The sequence below is a fragment of the Sceloporus undulatus genome, chromosome 6, assembly GCF_019175285.1.
Source record: "Sceloporus undulatus isolate JIND9_A2432 ecotype Alabama chromosome 6, SceUnd_v1.1, whole genome shotgun sequence".
NCBI classification, from domain to species: Eukaryota; Metazoa; Chordata; class Lepidosauria; order Squamata; family Phrynosomatidae; genus Sceloporus; species Sceloporus undulatus.
This window is the reverse complement of record NC_056527.1, coordinates 107,689,394-107,714,221: the sequence shown is the minus strand read 5'-3', so window position 1 is coordinate 107,714,221 and position 24,828 is coordinate 107,689,394. Positions and strand designations below refer to the sequence as shown.

The 24,828-nt window shown below is 43.4% G+C and overlaps 2 protein-coding genes across 6 annotated transcripts; one reads left to right on the top strand and one right to left on the bottom strand.

Moving 5' to 3' along the window:
• Positions 1–2,578: 2,578 nt before the first annotated feature.
• Positions 2,579–8,659, bottom strand: LOC121934062 (zinc finger protein 581-like). Its single transcript, XM_042474058.1, has 2 exons — positions 8,522–8,659; positions 2,579–5,388 (listed from the first exon to the last, which is right to left on the bottom strand). The coding sequence occupies exon 2, from the start codon at positions 5,346–5,348 to the stop codon at positions 4,593–4,595; it is 756 nt and encodes a 251-aa protein (XP_042329992.1). The 5' UTR covers positions 5,349–5,388; positions 8,522–8,659; the 3' UTR covers positions 2,579–4,592.
• Positions 8,660–8,882: 223 nt separating this feature from the next.
• CCDC106 (coiled-coil domain containing 106) lies at positions 8,883–21,987 on the top strand. 5 transcript variants are annotated; one of them, XM_042474055.1, is made up of 8 exons: positions 8,883–9,010; positions 14,433–14,672; positions 15,307–15,384; positions 17,150–17,255; positions 17,783–17,905; positions 18,975–19,151; positions 19,634–19,825; positions 20,921–21,987. In XM_042474055.1, exons 2-8 carry the CDS (start codon positions 14,646–14,648, stop codon positions 21,331–21,333), a joined length of 1,116 nt encoding a protein of 371 aa, XP_042329989.1. In that variant the 5' UTR covers positions 8,883–9,010; positions 14,433–14,645; the 3' UTR covers positions 21,334–21,987. The 5 variants fall into 5 exon arrangements, with proteins under 5 accessions (XP_042329989.1, XP_042329988.1, XP_042329987.1 ...); XM_042474054.1 differs by lacking the exon at positions 8,883–9,010 and adding an exon at positions 13,351–13,488; XM_042474053.1 differs by lacking the exon at positions 8,883–9,010 and adding an exon at positions 13,825–13,966.
• Positions 21,988–24,828: the final 2,841 nt, after the last annotated feature.

Sequence of the window (24,828 nt, the reverse complement as noted above, 5' to 3'; positions counted from 1 at the left end):
CTGAAGAATGGAAAACAACCTATAAGGGAGAAAAACTGCAACAACAACATTTTTATGCACTGAGTAGTTCTCATTCTATTAACATACAGAATAAAGATTCCAATTTTGCACCTGTCAGAATAATGACAGCAATGGAGACAATATCCTTTAAAAAAAGGCAGGGCTTGGAAAGTTATTTATTTTAAGTAATTAAATCATGTTACATATGAATGTGCTTGAAAAGTTACTCACTGTGGCACTGAAACCCACAGCAATGAACCTCAGTTGATGTCCCTACACCAATTAATCTTTCCTAACTTATCCTACCTCGCAGGGTTTTTCTGAAGAGAAAATGGAGAGAACCCAGAGCTCCTTGGCAAACAGAAAGGGATTTTTTAAAAAGTAAGACACTAGTTAAATCAAACACTCTGTTCTTTCTCCTTTTATTATTGTTGTTGTTTACCAAGTGAGAGGGGAGGATTTATTTCCTCCCCTTGACTGATCCTCAAACTGAATAAAATCAGGGTGATTGTAGGTACCTTTATTCAGCTGTGTCCCAAATGTGCTCAATAAAGCTTCTTCCATGCTCAGCGTGGTTAGGATTGCAGCCACCAATTTCCCATTTTATCAATATGGAGAAAACAATGAAAAGAGGCAAAAACAGGTCTTTTGAATTTTCTCTGCAATTAAATGCTTAAAAAGAGTGGTGCGGGAGAGCTGTACAATGCCATCCACTCGCCTTGGTTTGAATACTCATTTTCCAAGGTTCATAGGCTGTCGTCAAATTTTAAGTTTTATTCTGTAAAAATTAAATAATGAGAAATATATGTAGTAACAGTAAAATTATCAGTTTCAATAAAAATACCCCCCCCCCAAAAAAAATTTAAAAGAATAAGCACAACTTGATCAAAATTACTCTCTTCCACAAGAGAGAGTAACAACCCAAACTTCACAGGTAAAATAAGGAACTAGGGCTCTCATTTTATGTTCCTGGAAAATGTTCCCTGTCATCACCGGATGCACAGAGTGACTTGGTTAGTAATCAAAAGGAAAGCAGATCCTAGGTTCAGAGGTCCTGCCTTTAGTCATCTTGCAGAGGAATTACCAAGATGAAATTCATGAGGCCACTCAAGAACAGTTCCATGCGTTATGCAGCAGGTACAACATGTCCTCAAGCACCAATATATATGCCAGAATTTCATCTGTGTATATACCAAAAGACCCCCTCCCACCTGCTAGAGCAAGGTCATAAATCCATTAACATTTAACCCATTAGATTAAAATGCTTTAGATTACATAAAGCCCATCTATTGGCAATACTGGCTAGGATTCAAGGGAGTTGTAGTTCAAAGCATCTCAAAGGCAACAGGTTGCCTATCCCACAGTCGCATCTGTAATCATTTGTCTCTCTGAAATAGAGAAGCATGGTGTCTTTTGACTCAACAGCTGTATGCAGTTTTTGACTCAACAATGTATGCAGTTTTTCAAGAGGCAGAATCTAGCAATTCCAAAACTGTCAGCATTCATCTCAACTCATCTCCAGATGTTTCTGGACCTCAGGGTTGAACAGTTGTTTACAAATGTATAAGCAGATCTTGGGGCGTAGGGAACCATGGTCAGATCTATGATCTGCATAACCTTCCTAAATGCTCCACTTGTGTTGATGTACAGCTACAACCTTGTGGATTGTTCTACCCCATGTTAAAAAAATAAAAATACATTATTATTTCCCCCCCCCCCCTAAAAATCTGTATGTTAGGGTTCAGCAAAGGGCATGTGACTGATAGTGCTGATGCAAAATTAATGCAATACACATACATTGCTAATGTGCATGTTTTGATTGTTAAATAATCTGATACTGTATATATCTGTCTGGATTATTCTGGTGCATAAAAGTAATTTAATTGATGTCCTTAACTTTTTCCTTCAATGACGCCTTTCTGTAGGAAGCTACATTATACCAGGCCATACCATTGATTCATACCACTGTATATTATCAACACTCATTGGCTCTGTCTCCATAGTTTCAGGTAGGAGTGTTTCGCAGACTTAATCTGGGACATACAGAATTAAAACTGTGACCTTTTATCACTGAGCTTCAACTCTTTTTTCCTTTTTCCTCCCAATAATCAAAGCAATCAACTGACATCCAATATCTACTGTAAAGTCCTTGCACCCTCCAACTGTCCAGATTTGTCAGGGAGGGGACCACTTAATCCTTTGCCATCCCATTTTCAGCTGCTTTTAAAACTTTCTCTCTCCTCCTATCACATTCCCCTTTGTTATCAGCTTACTTCAGTTGCTGCAAACTGAGTTCAAAGTGCAAAAGTGGTTTGCACTCAGTTAACTCAGGAGGGGGAAAGGAGGGGATGGAATAAAATCTTGCTCTTCTTAAATAGGCTCAGGCAGAAGCAAACTGCTGCAGCCTCTCCTAGTTTGTGTGTTTTTCCTCAGTATTGTTTGCCATTTTGACAACACTCTGATGTTGCTTGGTCCTACGTGTCCCAGTTTTAATCTGTGAAATGTTGGAAGGGTATACCCATGCTGCATATTTTAGGTACTCAAAAGACTGTTCTCAGTGCAAAGAACTCACTCTGAATTAATGGCTCTCCATCCTGTCAAGAGATCTACAAGATGGCAGTAACACAGCATCACTTTATTTGTGTAGTACACAAAGATGAACCAAATCTCCAGAGAATGGTTTTTAGTTTAAAAAAGAAAAAAGATTCACATAGATCAGCGTCCGCACTAAATATGAAGTAGAGGAAACATGATCCTGGGATCTCCCTAGCAAGCTTTGGGTACCAGTCTATCTGGCCCCTTGGAACACATGCCTGTACTGTATATCAGTTTCTCCTGCTTCTTTTCCTTCATCCAACCCATTATTTCCAAGCTGTAAACAGAGACATCTGATGCTTGTTCAATATTGTAGGAAACCACATTGTCCCATCATCTATTTTACTCCCATAGCTAAAAGGGAGGGATGAAGGCAAAAGTATTTGAGGGTGGTTTGGTTTGGTTTGCAATAGAGCTGAGGTTTTAATACTCCTCCTACCTATTCCCCTTTGTTCTCTCACAAGCACACAGATGATGGCCAACAATTACTTGGAAAGCTGTCTGAATAAACAAGACCTGATAATAGGACAGATGCACCTAGGTACAGATCTTGTTTGGAGACTGGAGTAGCGTCAGAGGTAGCAGCAGCATCTTTCTGAAGGAATGTAGAATCACAATTTTTTCACTGGAAAAGTAAATGATTTCAAATTAAGACAGTTAAGATCTAAGAGCTGAGAAATATCCCTATCCCATCTTTTAAGTGCCCCCACTCTTCACCCAATAATTTATGTTTTTTAATCAGGAAAAGGTGCTAAACCACAGATACAAATCAGCTATAACCAGCATAACCAATTGTGTGGAATGCCATGAATTACAGACCATGAACACTGGAGTGAGGAGGACAGTACATCCCACCCCATCATATATTTCGGCCAATATATTTTATGTAGCCTTTATATTACCACTTTTGCAAAAGGCTGTCACGTTGTTTATTTTACAGAGACAATAATTTAGGCACAAACTATTGCTGAGGTGGGATCAGTGGATTTAAAGTTGGAGGTCCCATTCTGTATCAGGCTAGCATACTCAGTGCTACCAACTAAGATAACTGCAGCACACGGAAAATGATGGATCAATATCTGCCAAATCCAGTTGGGAATTTTAAATAAAATACTATGCCAAAATAAAGAGAGTCATCCTCCCCCCCCCCCCCAATCTAATAACCCTTTGCCTCCGAATCAACTGCAACATAATCCATAGAGCACATTTTTCTACAATGGGTACACTCAAGTTTTCTATCAAGCCAATGTCCCCCATGCTGTGTTTGTGGGTCGGTGTGTATATGAAAGAAATGGAAGCTTCTAGATAGATATCAAAGCTAGGTCTACCAATGAGAAAGAGGGTTATTAATAACAGGCAGTGGAGGACTATGTCCATGCCATACATGCTGGGTCTAGGCAAGGTCTGTTGGATTCTCCCTACCAATCATCATGAAACGAACAAGAGGTTTCCCCCAGTATATTGTGGCAAAGTTAGATGCTAGTAGGCTCTGCTCTCTGTTGTAGAGATGGGAAATGACAGGCCAATGTATTCATGCTAGATCTGTGTGGCCTTCAGGGGTAGTGATAACAGGGGACAAAGCAGGAGGGAACAGATCTTCCTACCAGGCAATGGGGAGCATAGGCAGGCAGGATAGACTAAGCATTTCTATAAAAGGGTGGTAAACCAGTCTTCATGCCAGGTTCAACTTGGCATGAGAAGACAAGAGGTGTCCATGTTAGGACATAGCAAGCTGGCCCTTGCATGGCAGATATTTTGTGGTATAGCTGGGTGTGAGTTTCTCCATTCCACATTTTGTTTTTCATGGAACCTGCCAATCACTGGTCTGAGAGATGTGGGAGTATCAGATTCATTAGTGGCGGGCAGAAACATGAAGGCTAGGATTACCGCAGCATGCATGGATGCTAGCAGGGCCTGGACGGCAGATTTTTATGGCCTGGGTAGGTTTTTACACCAGTTTTTTGTAGCACAAGTTATGTCCCCCAAAAGATCAGTCTCTATGCTGTGGGAAGCAGCTGCAGGCGGTGCTTCCGGCGAATGTGCCTCTGGAGGGTGTTGCGTTCGCCAAAGCGCATGTGGCATGCCTCACACTGGTAAGGCCTCTCGCCTGTGTGGACCCGCTGGTGATGCGAGAGCTCCCCAGAATCCCGGAAGCTGCGTTGGCAGATAGGGCACTGGTGGGGCTTCCGGCCCGAATGGGTATACTTGTGGCGCTCCAGGTGGGACGTGCGCTTGAAGGCTTTGCCACATGCCCGACAGACGTGGGGCTTACTTTCCGAGTGAGTGATGCTGTGTCGCTGCAGATAAGACAGGTATTCAAATGTCCGCGAGCACACAGGGCAGCTGTACACCTTCCGCAAGGAGCTCCCACTCCCTCCTTCATTGCCTCCTGCCGCTCCCACCCCCTCTTCCACCAGCACAGTGTAGGGAAGCCCTTGACTGTCAATCAACAAGTAGCGCCCCAGTCGAGAGGATTCTCCTTGTTCCACCCCCACCGACCCTCCAGAAATGTGGGCTCTCTTGCCTGCTCCTGGCAGCCCATTCAAACCCTGAATGAGGGCACTTCCAGGAGAAGGAACTGGTGGGCGAGAGAGTTTAGGAGGCAACATTTGGGCATCCTCTCCCTCATCTCCTATCTCCAACTTGATGGGCTGCCCCACATCGCTAGCAGGTTCTTGCAGACAGGGGCGTCCCACAGTTTCCGGTGTTCTATGTAGATCTCCGACAGACTTGGAATGTCTCTGCAGCTCCATGAGTATCTTCTTCTTATTCCCTCAGGGTGGAATCCCGAGTCTGCAATTTGAACACAAAGTACATTCGTTGGCCAGAAGAAATAAACAGTTCAGTAGGTATATCCAGACAAACTTTTAAAGCCATAATTAAGTTGGGCTCCCAGCTAATTAAAGAACTATATCTAATTAATCACCTGCTTTTTAATCATTCAGTTAATCAGTGTAAGAAAAATTAGCATTTTACCAACACCCCACATAATTGGCCTTTTGAGGTGTTGAAGTTAATCCTAACATAACTTGTAATTAAATGCAGGAAAGCTAACACTTCTTATGAGAAGGAAAGTAATTTTTAATATTTTCTTGTTTTAGTAATACATAAGTGGCAAAACGTGTGTCTTCAAGTCATTTATGACTTATGCTGACCCGATCACAGGGTTTTCTGGGACTGAGAGTATGTGATTCACCCAAGATTACCCAGTAATTTTCCATGGCTGAGCAGGGAATTGAACCCTGATCTCCAAAGTTGTAGTCCAATGCTCAAACCACAGCACCACGTGTCAAAATGTGTGTGTTGTGTCCATTCAAATAGTTTCCCATTTATGGTGACCCTAAGGCGAATCTATCATGGGGTTTTCTTGGCAAGATTTGTTCAGAGTAGGTTTGCCACTGCCTTCCCCAGAGAACAGCATGTGACTTGCCCAAGGTCACCCAGAATCGAACTCTGACCCACACAATATAAACAGCTGAATCCCTGTCTGTCAACTCTACCAGTTATGAATGGCTCCACTGATGTATCAAGAGGCAGTGTGATCTTATGCCTTTTTGCTTGAAAGTAAGACCTGCTCTTTTCAATTTAGTTTTCTAAACACACTTATTTGGCAATGATTGATATTTTTTGAAAGATTAATTACTTTTCTACCCTACCTCTTCTCCAGTGAGTTCTAGATAGTGTACATGGCTGTCCTTCTTCCACTTTAACCTAATAAAGTAGATTAGGTCATGAAAGAATTACTGACTCCAGGGATCCCTGTAAATGAGTTCCATCACTCAATGTGGACTAGAACCTGGGTTGCCCAAATTACAGTTCAACACTCTAACCAAAATCCAGCTGAACAATCATAGGACTGGTCTGCAAAAATGTAGCTGATTAATTTACAAATGCAGCTAATTTGCAGTCTCAAATTAGCTGCAGTTCTCGGCTCAGTTAATAAAGAACAGGCCCCGTTGGACACAGTAGAACTGACTTCTGAGTCAGCACACACTGCTTCAGAATGTACGTTACCTAAACGTGGAGAATTCACACATGGTGAGCTCCAGATAAGAAAGTATCTCAACCACCATGAAATTATCAATTTGCCCTTGTTCCCCTTCCTTTTGCAGTGTGGTTCAGCAGAACTCTGAGAATGGTTCAGTAACTGCAGGAAATGCAGCACTCAGCAGTTAAGTTGCTGAGTGGGATGGTTTAACAAGTGCATCTTATAGGCTTGCTGAAAGGACTGCAGTTGCTACCAGGCCAGGTTTGAGAAAAGGCTATTAATATATGAGATCCTTTGCAACCCTGGAACCTGATTCTTGGAAGGGACATTTTCTCTGCTATAAACCTGCCTGTTCACTGTAATGTATAGGTTAACTGGACATGCAGATTTGGTGGCCACCAGGGCAAGGGCCTTCTATGTTGTAACATCTTACCTTTGGAATTCAGTAAGATATGTACCAGTCCTGATGTTGTTTTAGCACCTGTTAAGTTTTTATTTGTTTAATCAAACATTTGCTGATTTTAATATCTAGATCAGTGAGATATTCATTTTTATTGTGGATGTTTGTACTTGCCTTTTAATTTAAGTGTTATTCAAGTAAGGCTGTATACTGCCCTAGGATTTTGTTAATGGAGAGCAGTACATATGCATTTTAAATTAAATAATAAATAAAATCTGTATATGCATTACCTATGACAGGGAGTAAAAATGTTTTATGTTCCCAACCAAAGCAAAGACTCCTGGCAAAACTTCTAAAGACCTGCACAAATTTTCTGTTGTCTTTGCTCTTGGAAATGCAACCTTAGTCCTTATCATCTTTTTGAATGACAGTCCAATTTGTTAAACAGAAATTGCCCTCTGTAGCAGTCTGTAATACAGAAGCCAGCAATAACAGAAGAGAAGGAAAGCAAAGGATCTGGAAGAAAATAAGCTAGGAGGCCAGAGCATGCTAACATCATGAAACTTCATCTGTAGAGTAGGGGTCAGGAACTTTGGACCTCCAGGTGTTTGATCTACAACTCCCATCACCTCCAACTGCAATGGCTAAAGGTAAAAGGTCAAGGGATTTGTAGTCCAAAACATCTGGAGATCAAAATGTCCCCCACCCATGCTCTGCAGAAAGGGACACGTGACTTTAATGTGTAGCAGAATCTCAAAAGCAAGGGTGGGAAAGACTGAGAAAACAAGTAAAATATTATGCTGAAATCTAGGGATATGGTATCTATAGAGTTGTTGCATAGGCTAATACCAAAAAGTTGACCTAAGATTATTTCCAGGTGATGCCTTTGGGAGGTTTACTAAGCAAAGCTTGAGGGCCATTGTGCTCCTCCTATTGTTTTTCCCTACAAATCTGATGTGCAGGGATACACTGCTCCAGAACAGGAAAGTGATAGAATCATAGAATCACAGAATCATAGAGTTGGAAGAGACCGCAAGGGCCATCCAGTCCAACCCCCTGCCATGCAGGAAATACAAATCAAAGTATCCCCGACAGATGGCCATCCAGCCTCCATTTGAAGACCTCCAAGGAGGGAGACTCCACTACACTCCAAGCTATGTCGTTACAAGGAAGGGATTGCATAGGCACAATTGGGATGGAAAAGCTTTGGATGAATGGAACTAAGAAAAGGTAAGTAATCTTGGTATGGTGCACAAGTGTGTCTGAGAGGACCCCCACTTTTGGAATGCACCCACTGCCCCACGTACGATCTAACATCACTCCCAATTGAGTGTGGAGAAGGTACTGACATGCCAGATATGGCATCCCTTTCATGAATGTATGCAACACCTTTTCAACATTCCTAGAGACTTACACATAGCCTGAGGGACTGGCACTGAAATCTCCAGAAAGATCTTGGCACATGCCTATGCCACTGCCTCTAACAATTCACATCATCTCTCACATGCAGAACCGATTCACCCCGGCCCCAAACTTACCCAGCTTGGGCAGCGTTCCAATGTCTCAGCTCTCATTCTGGCACCAAAGGCGAGCCGTTACCCAGAATGTGCCCTTTGCTACCATCTTGGGAGTGAAGTATACAGGAATGTCCAGGTCAAGGTCCTCTGGCCAGCAATCCAAGGTAGCAGCTCAACTGGCAGAAGGTGGCAAGAATCCAAGTGAAGCACTCAGTGGTGCCAATCTGGGGCGCATGTCGGAGTATGAATGGCAGCATGTGGCCCAAGTCCAAAGTTACCATGAAGAAGGAGAAGGAAGAGGAGGAAGGGATTGAGCAACGCCACCTTGGCATCCATGTGTGTGGCAAGCAGGCGCAGGCTGACCTCAAACTGTCAATCCAAGGAGCAGCAAAGTTGCCCAAGGCACAACTAGGGATGGTGCTCTTCCTGAAGACATGGCAGGGGAGAAGTGATGGCACCTACCCAGCAGGCAGAGCTGACAGCATGCGGTGCCAAGGCATCCTGGCAAAGGTAAACAGAAAGATTTAAAAAACACAATGATTATTTGCCTTAAGGTCTGGAGCAAACTGGTTCAGATTAGAAGAAGCCACCCCTGCCTTTTAAGAATAGTTGTTGTTGTTTTTATGATGGGAGAGAACTCTCAAGGAGCCAGCTTCCAGAAGAGCAACAGTAGGGGGTCCAAATGTCTGCTCAACCCATTCCTTAGTGGTTCCTTATAGCAGCTACTACAGTGTCCCTTAAGGAGAGAAGGAGAAAGAGCAGGTAAAGGGGGAGGATAAAAGAGATGCACAAGAAGGCAAGGAAGGAAGGAGGGAAGAGCTTTATAGAAGGAGGGTTGGGGGTCTCTACCTAGCTCTTTCTGTGGATAGAGGGGGAGGTTTGGAAGTGGAGGAGGAGGAGAAAGAGGAGACAGAGGAGGAGGAGGAGGAGTCACAGAGAAAAGAGTCCGGGTGGAAACACAGCTGTGTCTCCCACCGACTGAGGAGAAAGAGGTTCCTGGCAAAACAGTCCTGTTCTGCAGACATATAGGCGACCTATAGCCTATAGGAGGGGTTTTGTTTCTCTCTCACCTCCAGAGCCTCCTCTGTAGACCTTTCCTCAGCTCCCTCCTTCCTTCTCTCCCAGCAGCAGCAGCCCCAGAATCTCTCCTTTCCTTGCCTGTGATACCTTGGCAGAGGAAGGTCCAAAAATACCCTGCAGAAATAGGGGTAGAATTTTAATAACAACAACAACAATTTGTTTATATGCCGCATAAAATGTCTCTTATAATAATAATAATTTGTTTATATGCTGCATAAAATGTCTTTTCTTGTTGTTATTATTATTATTATTATTATTATAGTTTATTTTTATAGCGCTGCAAATGTACACAGCACTGTACATACAAATGATCAAATCAATAAAAATGAAACCCGCTAATGACATACAACCTACAAAATACGTATAAAACAATAGGTAGTAAAATAAAATAGAATAGGTCAAAGTAAGCAGGCAACAGTTTAAAACAATCAACATCAACTATCCAATCAAATATCAGATAGATAATCATGCAGTGCCTGGGAACAGGATAGTCTTCAACTCAGATTTAAAAGTGGTCAATGACGGTAGTTAGACCATGCTCCAAAAAAGGGGGACGCTATTGCTTGACCAATGCTAATATGATGCAATAATCCAGCCAAGGAAACTTTCATCTGCAGTTTTATCTGTCTTTTGAAGATAAGGCCATATTGACATAATTAAAATAGAAAAAAAAATCACACAAAATACAATATAAAAGACAATATACATTAAAATACATTCTATTATTACTCTCCCCTCCCAACTATCTTATAATTAAAAAAATATATCATAACAAACCAAATGAAATAATCAAACAGTCAAGCCAGTTGGAAACAAGGGAATGGGCAATTTGGGTGGAATAATAATAATAATAATAATTTACATATTTATAATTCAAAGATATATAGCCGTCTTAGTCTGTGGAATCAGTACGCAGAGAGATCTTGTAGCACCTCTGAGACTTAACTGAAAGAAAGAAATTGGCAGCACGAGCTTTCATAGATTTCAGTCTACTTCTTCAGATGCATTTGGACAAATGCATCTGAGGAAGTAGACTGAAGTCTACGAAGGCTTGTGCTGCCAACTTCTTTCTTTCAGTTAGTCTCAAAGGTGCGACAAGATCTCACTGCAGAAATAGGTTTGTTTTTTGGGTGGTGGTGGTGGGTTTTTCCAGTTATGTGGCTGTGTTCTGGGAGAATATATTCCTGGCACTTTTAGAGAAGGGTAGCATGGAAGAGAGTGGTGTATATATATATACACACACACACACGCACACACACAGAGTTGCTCCTCTGTTTGCATGGACTTCATATCTGTGACCCTTGCTTACTTGTGAAGAGCAAACGGAAGGGATTGAAATGGGGTGTGTGCCCGCAGCCACTCCTGGGCACACAGACCCATTCAAACCTATGGGGCTTGAACGTGTGCAAGTTTCCATTTTCATGGGGTTATCTTAATGGATCCCCCGTGAAAACAGAGGGTTGACTGTATACTGTGTGATCCTTGGTTGAGAGGAAGTGATTTACATGTTAATCTCTGTATTGGTCTGTTGATGTGAATGGCAAGGCCCCAGGCTGGAAGGATATGTGACATCAGAAGGGCTGCCAGATCCAGAAAAACCCAGAGTGAATGTATTTTTTACCATACATCAGAGGAGTCACAGATGGAATAGGGAAACTGATGAGGAAACACAGCCTCCAAATGGTCTACAGACCGACCAACAAAATCCAACAAATGCTGGGCTCAGTGAAGGACAGGAAAGACCCTCTCATGGCCTCAGGAGTTTGCCACAGACCATGTGTGAAGGAGAACTGTGAGAAATCTACAACACGTGGACACGTCTATACAGGGACCACCAAATGCAGTGTTAAAACACGAACCAAGGAACATGAGAGAACTGCAGACTGGGCCAGCCAGAAAAATCAGCAGTAGCAGAACACATTGTAACCATCCTGGGCACAAAATGCTATTTGAAAACACTGAAATTCTGGACCACGCTAACAACTATCAGGTCAAAATGCACAGGGACACCATTAAGTTCCACAAGCACCTGGACAACTTCAACAGGCAAGAAGAAAGCCCTGAAAGTAGACAAGGTTTGGCTACCAGTCCTGAAAAACACCAAAATCAAAACTCAGCCCATGCAAATGAATATCACCCAGGGTCAGGGGGTTTCCCAGCAGACAATGGGTCATTAATTAAATAGACACAAATCCTCCTTGTGTATTCCATTCATCAGCAGACCAACACACAGATTAACATGTAAATCACTTCCTCTCAACCAAGGGTCCCACAGTATATATACCCCACACACCTCCATGCCACTGTTCTCTGAAGATGCCAGCCACAGATGCAGGCGAAACATCAGGAATAAATTCCTCCAGAACACAGTCACACAGCTTGGGACCCACCCACCCCAATAAAAAAAAAGCTCTGGGGCCACAATAAACTATAAGCTTCCTCCTTGTTTGGGAGATCTCGTCATTAATCCATGTCAATTTGAAACCTCCTTTTAAGTGGAAAAAAGACCAAACTTTGTAATATATCCGTTTTTCCTATCCTGCTGAGTTTTTCATCCAGGGATTCTTTTGGAACCTCAGAGACAGTGTGTGTGTGTGTGTGTGTATATATATATGTACACACACACACACACACACACACACCCTGTTCCAGACCCCCCCCCCCCCCCGGTGTAAGGCAAATACCGTGTAAACTTGAGTCTCATTCAATAGAATGGGGCTTGTGCTTGTGGTGGTGTGGCGCACGCGCCATTCCCTGCATTGCAGCGCGGCTTCTGCACAAAGTGGAAACCGCATATGGTGCATCCTCATATGGAGCGGGCGCACTGTATACACACTCTCTTCCAGATCACCATTGTCTGGACCATCTAATTAAAAAGATTGTATGTACAGCACTGCGTAAATTTACACCGCTATTAAAAAAAAGCTTAATAATAATAATAATAATAATAATAATATTATGCCGGCCACAGATGCTGATGAAACATCAGGAATAAACTCTTCTAGAACATGGACACAAAGCCCCCAAAACCCACAAAAAACTCTGACTAATATTTAATTGAATATTTAAGAAGAAACCAGGATGACTGAGATGATTCACGTAACCCTTGCATTCCCCATCTCCCTTCTCAGGGCCTGACCCCTCTTCTCTGGTCCTCAAGTTGAAGGGTTTGCAGTAAAGTGGATCCCAATCCCAGACCTCTTTCCTTTGGTCCCTAAAGTAAGACCACATTTGTATGCAAAGGGGATCTTGCAGCACCTTTGAGACAAACCGAAAGACTAAGGTTTGATAGACTTGAGCTTCCTCAGATGCACATCGGGGCGGTAATTACAAGTCTAATTTGAATGTTCCTAATTGTTTTATGTCACAACTATCACCACTGCATTCAGTGATACAGGAGAATTAGGATTTATTAGTACAAAAAACATTACAAAGGCTTCTGTGGCTGCATCTGCACTGAAGAAACAATCCAGTTAGACATCACTTTCCCTGCCCTGGCTCAACGCTAGGGAATAAGGGGAATTGTAGTTTTGTGAGGCATTTAGCCTTCTCTGTCAGAGAAAACTCTGGTGCCGCAACAAACTACAATTCCCAGGATTCCCTAGCACTGAGCCAGGGGGGCAGTTAAAGTGGCGTTAAAGTGGCGTGTTCCTGCAGTGCGGACTCAGCCTGTGTAGAGCAGGGGGCGGCGCCCTCCGTTAAGGCAGCCCTAGCCAGGCCGGCCCCTGCGCCACGTGCCGGAGCCCTAGTCCTCCCTCCTCCTTCTCCCTGGAAGCAGCCGAGTGAAGATCATTCAGGCGCTGGAGGCCTAGAGGCTGGCCCTCCTCCTTCTCCTCCTCCTCAGCCCCCGCATTCTGAAGGCGCTGCCAGTGCGGACGCTCCGCCCCAGATGCGCCCTCGGGAGAGAGGTAAGATAAGAAGGGCGCCCTTGGGTCCCCTGCAGCCCCGCCTCGGGCCCTTCCAGGGAAGGAGGGAGGGAGGATGGGCGCTGGCGGAGGGGCTCCCGCCAGACCGGGCCCCCAGGCGCCTCTCCGCCCCACGCCTCGCAAGGGAGGCCCCCCGGCGGCTCTGAGGGACCTCCCCACGAAATTGGGGAAGGAAGGAAGGGAGGGAGGGAAGAATGGGAGGGAGGAAGGAGGGGGAGGAAAAGGGAAGGGAGGAAGGGAAAGGAAAAGGGAAGGAAAGAATGGGAGGGAGGGAAAGGAGAAGGGAAGGAAATGAAGGAAGGGGAAGGGGAGGAAAGGGAAGGAAAAAGAAAGGGAAGGAGAAGGAAGGAAGGAAGGGTCTTTCACAGGGCAGTAGCCAGGGCCATTTTGTGTGGCCATGAGAGCAGCTGGTTCCCTTCACCAAAGGCTCCCAGAATTCCACAGCACTGAGCCAGGGCAGGTAAAGCAGACTCAAACCGGATTATTTCTCCTGGGACTGGGAAGGACGGAGGGGAGGGCTCCAGGCCCATTCCCCATCCTGGCTGCTTCCCAGTGGGACACAGAGGGGCAGGAGGCGGGCGATGATGAGGCCCACTAGGGCTGGCCTCAGCCCCCCATTGGCCTCCCCTCATAGAGAATCCTTAGTAATGCTTTGCTCCTAATTGACTCACAAATCCCGCTTCCCATTTCTTCTTCATGGCCTCTGCGAACCACACAGATGGGTTATGTCTGCGCCTGCGCAGCTAGTATCTCTTAAGCTCAGAATAAGTGTGTTTACATATTCATAGTTTCATGTGATTAAATGTGGTTAAGTTGGTAAAATGAAATGTTTTTAAAAAGTTGAAAAAATTGAAGGAAAATTAAATGTGAAATTTTATTTAAAAAACAAACCAAGAAACCCTGGGTCCTGTCTTTTCTCTTCCCAGAGACCCTCATCGTCCCGTCTGCATCTTAAAGAGACACAGGCAAATGCCACAACCTGTTTCTTCCATAATACAGAAGTTTGAGGAGCAGCGGTGATACCTCCCTTAAAGTGTCACTTGGTGCAGTCTGCACCCTGCGCACCCCCTTAGTGATGCCACGGCTGGCCCTGATGTGTTGCCTTTTGGCCCCTGAGATGAGGCAGGAAAGGCGGATGGATGAACTGTGAACCTGTTGCTGGCCAGGTGGGTTTGGAACATCACTTTCCATCAGTCCTAGTTAGGCTAAACCAGCGTGAGGCATGATGGGGATGGTAGTTTGTTGATGCATGGAGCGTAAGCCACAGGTTCCCATGACCAGACATCCTCCTTTTCCAGGACATGTCTTACATTTCAACCTTCTGCCCAGGAGGAATTTCAAAATGTTTTCCATTTTGAGCATGACCGGAGAAGCATGATTTTATATTTATATTGGTGTTTTTAGCTTTTATTTTGTCATGTCCTTCATTTTTCTTGAATTTCTTATATTTTGCAGGGCCTTGCCCTCCTCTGGGGTTAGGACATCCGATCACCCTGGGTCAGTGGGGGGGGGGGGTGAGGGAAGCGGTTGGCCAAGAAGGAGAATGTGTTGAGAAGAAAGAAGGAAAGGTTTGCATTCCTGTTAGAAGAGGGTTCTGGACAGGCTGTTTAGGGCTTAAACGTACTGTAGTTGTTGATGTGTGTCTTCCAAGTAGTTCTAACTTATGGTGGCCATAAGAGGTTCCCTTGGCAAGATTTAGTCAGAGGGGGTTTGCCTTTGCCTTGAGGCTGAGAGAGTGTAACTTGCCCATAGTCACCCATTACAGCCACCCTGACCTATTGATTTGCTTCTATTGCATAGATCCAGGTGGAAAATTATTTGTGGAGGGATCATCAAGTGTGTGGAGGTGCTGGACACTTAAGTATCATCTTGACTCAGGTAGATACCCATTTGGAGCTATGAACCCATTGGAAGAACAGTCTAATTGAAATGAAATAAAAAATCTGGCTCCCTAAAAGAACTTGGTTGGTGGCTCAGCCCCCAGGATCTCATGTGAAGAGATAACAAAAGTGCCTCTGAGCATGTACTGAGTGACTTCCCTTTTTCTTCCATAGTACTACCCCAAAGACCTATACTGTGTTACAACAGTCTCAGAATTCACGGAAGATTTCCAAAGCAGATGATGTGGATTCCAGGTTAGCTCGAAACCACATACTTCTCTTTGGTGCAGGGATGCTCCCATTAATGAGTGTCAGTGACCACTATCTCCACTATTGGCCATGCTGGCTGGGATTTGGAATCACATAACATCTAGAATGACTTCCCTCAAACTAGTGCCTTCCAGATTAATCCCCAGCACTGTGCATGTTAGGGATGATAGGATTTGAACCAGTATCCAACAGCCTTCTCCATGGCTGCCCTTAGGCTCTGAAACTCCATTCTCAACGATGCCAGAATGGTCCTCTCCTTGTTGCCCTTCTTAGTTGTGTGACAAGCGGTACCTGCCAAAATGCCCTCTTCTGCCCATACATTCAAAGGAACAGAAACTGCTGACAGTTTTCAATTGGACAATCCTATCTGTGACTGACTGCATATCTGCAAATGTACTCAGTGTTTCCTGAATCCCATTGAATAAAGTAATACATTGGAGGCTCTGATGAATAACTGTGCATTATCCATACATGCACAACTAAATGTGCAGTTGTTCCACTTGTACTCCACTTACACAAGTGTGAACTGAATATGAACATGGTCAAAAAGTTCAAATTGCATGTACAAGGGAATTTACGTGTGTGTATAACATCAATAGGATGATAGCCTTGGACTCTGGTGCCTCTGGAGGGCACAAGTATGATGGAGTCTGATCTGGAGGGACACAGGTCCCCATCCCATTTTCGGAAATTCAGCTGTGGTCAAGCTTGTTGTTGTTATTATTAAGCTTTATTTCTATAGATTTACACAGCGCTGTACATACAATCTTTTTAATTAGAAGGTTGAAGGAGATGCAGAAGTAAATAGCCAAGAGCATACAGAAGGAAAGTGTGAGCCCTATTTACTTTCAGGAATGCCATTTGCAATTTCCTGCCTTTTCTGGAAAGGACTGCCCTGCTGCGTTGCATCTTGCTCTACACTCAAGTGTGCAGACCTGCTGTTATAAATTTGGAAGTGAGAGTAGCAGACATGAAAGTAAATACACTTGTCCCTCCATATTCACTAGGATTAGGGGCACAAGACACCAGTGAATATGGAAAAACTGCAAATAACAAAAACACCATGTTTTTACCTGAGAGGACACTTCTCTAGGAATCTCTAGGTCCTCCAGCACAACTCTGTGGCCAATGTCTGACAGACACTGACCATAGAACTACACTGGAGGAGCTACAAAGGTCTAGTGGAGTATTCTCTCTAGGAATCTCTAGGTCCTTCAGTGTGACTTTTGGTTAAAGTTCACCATAGAGTTGCACTGGAGGAGCTAGAGATTCCTAAAGAGAACATATTAATCAAATCCATGAATAACCAAATCCGCAAATATCAAATCCACATATATGGAGAGATGAGTGTAATTTGCAATTCCCTGAAAGAGGTTGATAATTTTCAAGTTCACATGCTAGGGAAACTTAAACAAGATGTTTCTAGGAATGGAATAACAGGTGGTTCTACAATCTATCTGCACATTTTTATTTTCTCCCTTTCTCTTCTGCAGGTTGGTAGTATCCATCCTGCCCGGACAGGGAGGACAATGAGTGAAAGTAACCAGCACCAACGGGCAAGTGCAGGTAGGGGACGTCGTGGAGTAGGAGCAAAGCAAGGTAAGTGTACGTCATTTGGGAGGCAATGTGCTGGATAGAAGATACTGGGAGTTGTAGTCCAGGATAAGAAAGGTGCTTTGCATCATGCAAACAAAACAGATGTGCAGGTGAGCATGGTCCACATGTGATGTGGACATGTTTGTTCTTCCATAGTACAGTTTTTTCAGGCAAATATTACATTATTGTTAGTGTTCCGTAATGCAAGGATGTGGGACTTTGGCCCCAAATACTCTGAACTCTAACACCTATGAGCCCTAGCTAGGATAGTGAGTGCCCAGGGATTGTATTCCAAAATATTTGGAGGTACATAAGATGCCACCTCTTGCTTAACAGCATGGCTGCAAGTAGAATTGTGTCTTCCTCCACAACTATGTTTAGGGGAATTGCTGCTTTTCTTTAGCAATTAGCAAAACTCCAATAATATTTTATCTCCCTATAGGATTTCATGTCCTGAACAAGAAGACTGCTATTAGACTCCTGTATTCCCTCCTCTTATAACCACATTCCCTTGCTTTTTGTGTTTACAGTGAAAGAAAACAATGAAGTTTATGAACAATCCTTACCTTTGAATGAACCACACCACATGGAGTCTCAGACACAAACTCAGCAACACCTGTATTATGGCCTGAGCCCACCACAGAATTTTGATGGTGAGAACAGCTGCTCCCTGGATAATACTTGTACTTCCTTTAACTGCATATTGGATCACATAGGTCATACAACATGAGGTTTCCACACAGCAAGTCTCAGTATAGAACTTGAAAGAGTTTACTTTTTTAGACTAGTACTCCCAAAATCCTTCAGACAGCATAGCCACTGGATTCTATTAATTATAGCACAAAAAGGAGCTTAACTCAAACTCTGGGATTCCTAGGTGCAATCCTTAGCATATTCAGTTATAAGGATCAAGCATTGGATGAAGTGATAGATCTGTGCAGGAGACTCTGCAGAGCTACTACCATTCAGAATAAGCATCCTGAGCCAGAGGAAGAAATGGTCTGACCTATTAGAGGGCGGCTTCTTATTTTCTTTGTATCAGGTAATGGACAAATTAAAGGCTGTCTGTGTGGGACTTCCTGTAGGATGGGGTAGGCAACCTATGCTTTGCAGCTTGCATCATTTCTCACCATTGACCACACTGGCTAGGACTGATGAGAGCTGCAGTCCAAGAATATCTGGAGGGCCCACTATTTCCAGTAATGATAGAATAGCTGGGCAGTGGGTCAGGGAAAGAAGCCATCCCACATTGCTTGGCTTCTGATCAAAGTGAATGTGCACATTCATAATTGTAATACTAAGAAAATAAAAGTCAGGAAAGGGGCAGACCTTTGGTACGTCTCTGCCTCTTGGAGGACTTTGACCTGTTACAGACTGCCAAAATAAAGCTGCTTTGGGTCTCTTTGGAGGTATGCTATTTAAATGATGCATGGGTCCTAAGAGTCCGGAGGTTGCGCCAAAGCCACACTCCATTCCTAAGCACTGGAGTGCAGCTTTGGTGCAGCTTCTGAATTCTTAGGATGCATGCATCATTTAAACAGCATACCTCCAAAGAGACCCGAAGCAGCTTTATTTTGGCAGTCTGTAACAGGCCTTAGTTAGGAAAATTTGGGGTAGAGGCAGGGTAGTGGGTGGGACTTGATGTTTTGAGGAGAACAGGAAAAGCAACTCCGAGGAACCAAGTTTCATTGTGACCTTCTCTCTCATCCATCTGAATCCCAGAGGCTCCAGAGATGCCACCTCCCTCACTGACTCTTGTGACCAGTATGAGGACTCAGCTGCATATGGCTCTTGAGAGGAATTCCTGGTTGCAAAAGCGAATTGAGGACCTTGAAGAAGAACGAGACTTCCTACGCTGCCAGCTAGACAAGTTCATCTCCTCGGCTCGCCTGGATGCTGGTAAGACATAGGAGGGCACTCAGAGTGCTTTCAACGCTGGGTGGGTGATTGTGCTGCATTAGACAGAAATCTTTTCAATATTTTTAGAAGGAAGAACGTTCTAGAAGAGAGGAATGGCAACAGAGATACCTTTGGTTCTCATGTGAAAAAGGAGGGAGGAAAGGATTCCTTTGAGACAGAATGGAATTGAAATAAGTTAGAATCAAAGAGTATGGTATGCCTGAGGGACAGAAGCAAAAAGCTATGATTTCTCTCCAGAGCATGGCATTTGACTCTGAATCCCATAATCACTAATTGATGGAAGTTGGAGTTTATCTACATCTGGGAGGCCATAGGTTGCCTACCCCTGTTTGGGTAAAAGGCCAGGTTCCTCTTTGTGAGTTGAGGATGTTGTATATAGTAATGTAGGAGACAGTGCCAGGCAGGCCTCTGTGTCCTCTCCATTTGATGCACCTTGCCCTTTCACTTCCTTCCCTTCCTAGATGACCACTTTCGCAGCAAGCAGGCCTCACGGCGGTCTGAGACTCGGAATGGGGATGTGACAGACGATGACAGCATGGGCTCCTGGCTGAGTGCCAGCCCTGAAGAAGGGGGCTCCACAGAACACAAGAAGCAGAAGGGAGGGGTTAACAGAAGACGTTTTGTGAAACCTAAAGTGCGTGAGAGGCAGAGAGGTGAGTAGTAAAGTGCTGGTGCCAGGTCCCAGAGTTTCAGCCAAAGAGCTTAAGTTAACAGTCCCTTTAGTTGTTAAAAGGATGGAACGTTTAACTCACTTTTACGAAAAGATTGGCATTCCTAGATTTGATCTTTAAAAACAATCTAAAAAAGATTCAAAGGCTAAAAATTTATCCCTCAAGTCTGCTCTCCATCCTCAAACGGGAGGATGGAGAGCAGATTTGAGGGATACATTTTTAGCCTTCAAATCTTTTTTAGATTTTTTTTTTGTATTGCCTCACAAAAGAATGAAATTTGTCAGAGCCTGGGAAAATTACATTTGGGGATTTCAGTTCCCAGGAAACCCTGGAGAGGCATTGCAGTAACATTGGGCACGAACAGACAGGCTAAAATAAAGCTGCCTTGGATCACTTTGGAGGTATGCTGTTTAAATGACATATGCATCTTAAGAGGCCAGAAGCTGCGCAAAAGCTGCACTCCAGTCCTTAGGAGTGGAGTATGGCTTCTGGCCTCTTAGGACGCATGCATCATTTAAACAGCATACCTCCAAAGTCACACAAAGCAGTAGGTTTTTTGGGGGTTTTTTGGTCTCTCTGTTCGGGTCTTCAGTCTCTTCTTTTATTATTATTCATTTTCTTTCTTGAGCCATCCCCACATTTCTCTCCACTGTCCTATTTCCCTGTTTTAAATGTTTATTTAATCTTTCTATCTGGCCTTGCTCTTCATTATTACCCTTCCTTCTCCTTGTTACTAAATTTCATCATTTCTTCCTCTGTGTCTTTTTTTTACCTACCAATCTTCCAAGTTCTAACTTATGCTACTGATGTTTCTGATTTCTGTATATCATGACTCTATTTTGACCCTATTTAGTCACTTGTTTTTCCAGTTGGTCCTTTTCATTTCCTATGGTTTCTTCAACTCATCCTGGCATTTACATCCTAGGTGTGTGAGCCAGCACAGTTCTCCCTTTCATTTTACCCCCCACCCATGTCTTCCTGGTTCTCAAACTCTTGTTTTGTTCTCTCTTCCATGCCTTTTGATTCATGTGTCACTACTGGGCATGTGCTCCATCTCAACTTGAACTTGCTGTGCAGTCAAAGATGTGGATGGAGTGTTATGTCGCTATAAGAAGATACTGTACACTTTTCAAAAGCTGCAAAGCATGAGCCGGGCTTTTGAGCATCACCGAGTGGACCGGAACACTGTAGCCTTGACCACACCCATTGCTGAGCTCCTCATTGTGGCCCCGGAAAAGGTGGCTGAGGTGGGTGAATTTGACCCGTCCAAGGAGCGCCTGCTGGAGTATTCCCGCCGATGCTTCATGGCACTGGATGATGAGACACTCAACAAGGTCCAGGCTCTCAAGAAGAGCAAACTCCTTTTGCCCATCACCTACCGCTTCAAGCGGAAAACAGACTCTTCCAACCCTACTGCTGGCAACCCTCTTCCCTCACCCACCACCCCACCCAAACCACTTCTGCCCATTGGTGATTGCTACAAACGATGATTTCCCTTCTTTGGCTGCTTGAACCCACTTTGCAAGCCGTTCCATCTCCATCCCTGTCCAGCCTTTGCCAAGCATCTGCTGTGCCCCCTCCCCTCAGTTTTATCTGTCCTTGACACCCACTTCCCACCCTTTCCCACATTTTCAAAGGTCAAATGAAGATGCAACTTTGCAGGCAGGGCTAGCTTGCTCATGAGGTAAGTGGGTGACTAATGCTGGTTCTTTAATGTGCATTGCCTAATCTGACTGGATGCTCCCACTGTACTATCAGGAACACATTTCACTCTTTACTTCCACCCAAGAACTGACAAAATAGCTGGCCAGAGGACAGGTGGAACGAGTCGACAGGACAGAACTTGCTGCATCCAAAGGTAAGATGCAGAAGTGGGTAGGATGCTTGGGAGTGGCTACAGTGGCAGACTGACACTGTTAAGATTGCCAGGTTGTCAGTAGAAGATGCACAGCTTGGAAAAGTTACTTTGAACTAATAATGCTCCCAGAATTTCCTGGCCAGCAAGACCTGTGGCTGGGCCCTGGTAGCACAGTGGTTAAATACCTGTACTGCAGCCACTCAGAATCATAAGGTTGCAAGTTCAATACTAATCAGGGTTCAAGCTTGACTCAGGCTTGCATCCTTCCGAGATCGCTGAGTACCCAGATAGTTGGGGGCAATTAGCTTACAGTTGTAAACTGCTTAGACACTGCTAGTTCAGTATGAAGCGGTATAAAAATGAAGCTGTTTGTTTTTGTTTTGCTGGGAGATTCTGGGAGTTGTATTAAAAATACTTTGGCAAGCTCTAAGAGGTGAACCCTGAATCTTTGCAAATCACTTACTCTCCACAAATTTACATGAGATCATGTTCTCACACATATCAGTCATTTGTGGCAAATCAATTATCTGAAAAGACAAAAAAGTAAATAATTACAAGTTGGCAAATAAATGTCTTTGCCTCATATTTTTCCTTGTCATAGATAATTGTGTGTAAGCTTATTTTAAAAGGATCAGAGCTTCAAGTGAGAATGCAGTGGCCATGTTTCCAGCCCTGCTGCTTAGAATGGCTTGGCCTCGACCTACAGACAACAGCTGTCTCCTTAAAAAGCTATTCTTGATGGAGGATTCAGCTGCTTCATGTGCCATGCCATTATTCCATAGCTCTGTACAGCCTGCTGAATAACAAGACTAGATTTGGGCAGGCAGAGGGGACATAAAATTACTGGAAGGGCTGCCATAGACTTACCCCAATCACTTGATGTTTTAGCCACTTCGTTTTCTGAGCCCTCAGCTGAAGAGGGCTACTGGTTATTGGGGATGCTCTCTTTTTATTCAGTGTAATTAATGGACTGTTTCCACCGTGCCTGTAATTTTTCACCCAATCCCTTTTCCTCTTGTGTTTTAAAAAAAAAAATTAAAAATGGTTTAAAATCAATTTACAAAGAGGATTTAAATTAAACCAAGAATTTTAAATAAAACTGAACAATGTTTTGTGATTTATGTAGAAGGATTTTCCCCCTCATTGGTAAATGCTGCCTATTTGGGAATGAACAAGGTGTTGGATTTGGGAGACTGGTTCAAATCCTCAGTCAAGGATATATTCTCTGGAAGTCCTTGCATTAAGTTAGGTCTTGGTTCTGAATCAGTGAAAGGGGAATATTAATTGCCTACCTTCACATCTGAATTATGAATGTAAATGATAACACTGTAAAAGGAACATCATAGTGGCACAAAACAAAAGGGCATTAGTAAAGAGAAATTTTTTTAAAAGAATTGCTTTGATTAATGGAAAAACATGCACACATTTCAGTTAAGCAGAACTCTTATAAGGCCCCAAAATTTCAAAAAACTGTTGGAACACTATTTAAAAAAAGTAACATTGGGGTAGCATTTTTATTATAACATACAAAAGGTCACGAAGAAGTGAACTTTCAAGTTGATTTTCAAGTTGATTAATGGATGTTGAATAAGAGCTGTGGAGACAGAAGGGAAAAACTGCTGTGCATTAATTAAAAATATAGTATCTATTAAAAGTATAAATATCAGTATAATCCACTTTATTCAGTGTAGCATATGTGTGTGGCTATATGTACCTTCAAGTTGTCTGTCAACTTATGGTGACCCCATTAATTTAATAGGATTTTCTTAGGCAAGGAACACTCAGAGGTGTTTTTGCTAGTTCCTTCTTCTGAAATATAGCCTGCAGCATCTGGTAGTCATTGGCAGTCTCAGATACAAACAGGACTGACCCTGTTCAGCTTCCAAGATCAGACAAGATCTGGTGCTTTTAAAAGTATTTAGGCATCTTTCAATAGAGCATACTCCCATGTCAACATGTACAGCATTGCAGCCTTAAAACTGAATGGGAGTGGTGTTACTCATACAGAGGTCATATTGGTAGGGAAAGATGTCATTTCACAAAAGGCTGCAAAAGCGTGGCTGCTCTGTATTCAAAAATACAGAAGCGAGTAATCACTTGGTTCCATCATTAGCATTACTTTAAGTGGGAAAATAGGAGACTGTATAGTCTGCCTACCCTAATGTCTGTGCACCTTCAGCTTTTTTGATTCTACACAAGCCCATCTCTTCTCTTTCTCCTGCTTGCTTGCACATGCTTTCATGTTTTTCCTGATTTAGATGGTGTTTATGGTAAGTTTTCACTGTGAAGACAATACAATATTTACTTATTGGGAACATTTTAATACTTGCCTACATTTAAAATTGTTCTCAGGACAGTTTATAATATAGTGTACAGTGCTCCTCACCATTCCAAGGGATGACAAGGTCTAGGGACCAGTGCCATCAGGTTTAAACAACAATATGCTAAAGACAAATAGATTCATTGACAATAATAATAAGGGATGAATGGGATTTTAAATACGACATATGGAGGGCTACACATTTTCTCCACCCTACAATGAAAGTTACATCGGGAAGCCTCAAAGAATTCAAAGACACAGCCAACTTTGAAGGTATGCTGTTTAAATGACACATGCATCTTAGGAATAGAACGTGGCTTTGGTGCAGCTTTCGGACTCTGGAGACACGTGTCATTTAAACAGCACACTTCCAAAGTTACCTGAAGCAGCTTTATTTTGGTCTATCTGTTTCGGCCCCTAGTCTGGATTATTTAGCAAACAGACCTTGTAATGCCTTTGAGACTTAACAGAAAAAGGTTAAGCTTTCATAGACTGTACTCCATCAGTTGTGTCAGATGAAGTAGACTTAGGCCACTGCCACTCTGCAGAATTAATGCAGTTGGCCACCACTTCAACTGCCATGGCTCTCTTTCCTGTGGAGTCCTGGATCTGTAGTTTGTTGTGGCGCCAGAGCTCTGACAGAAGGCTAAGTAACGCCCAAAACTACAAATCTCACAATTCCTTATCACAGCCGTGGCAGTTAAAGTGGTGTCAAACTGCATTAATTCTGCAGTTTTGTAGACTACAAAAGTGTATGGTACCAACTTCTTTCAGTCCTAAAGGCATTTTGCATATCTATGACATCCT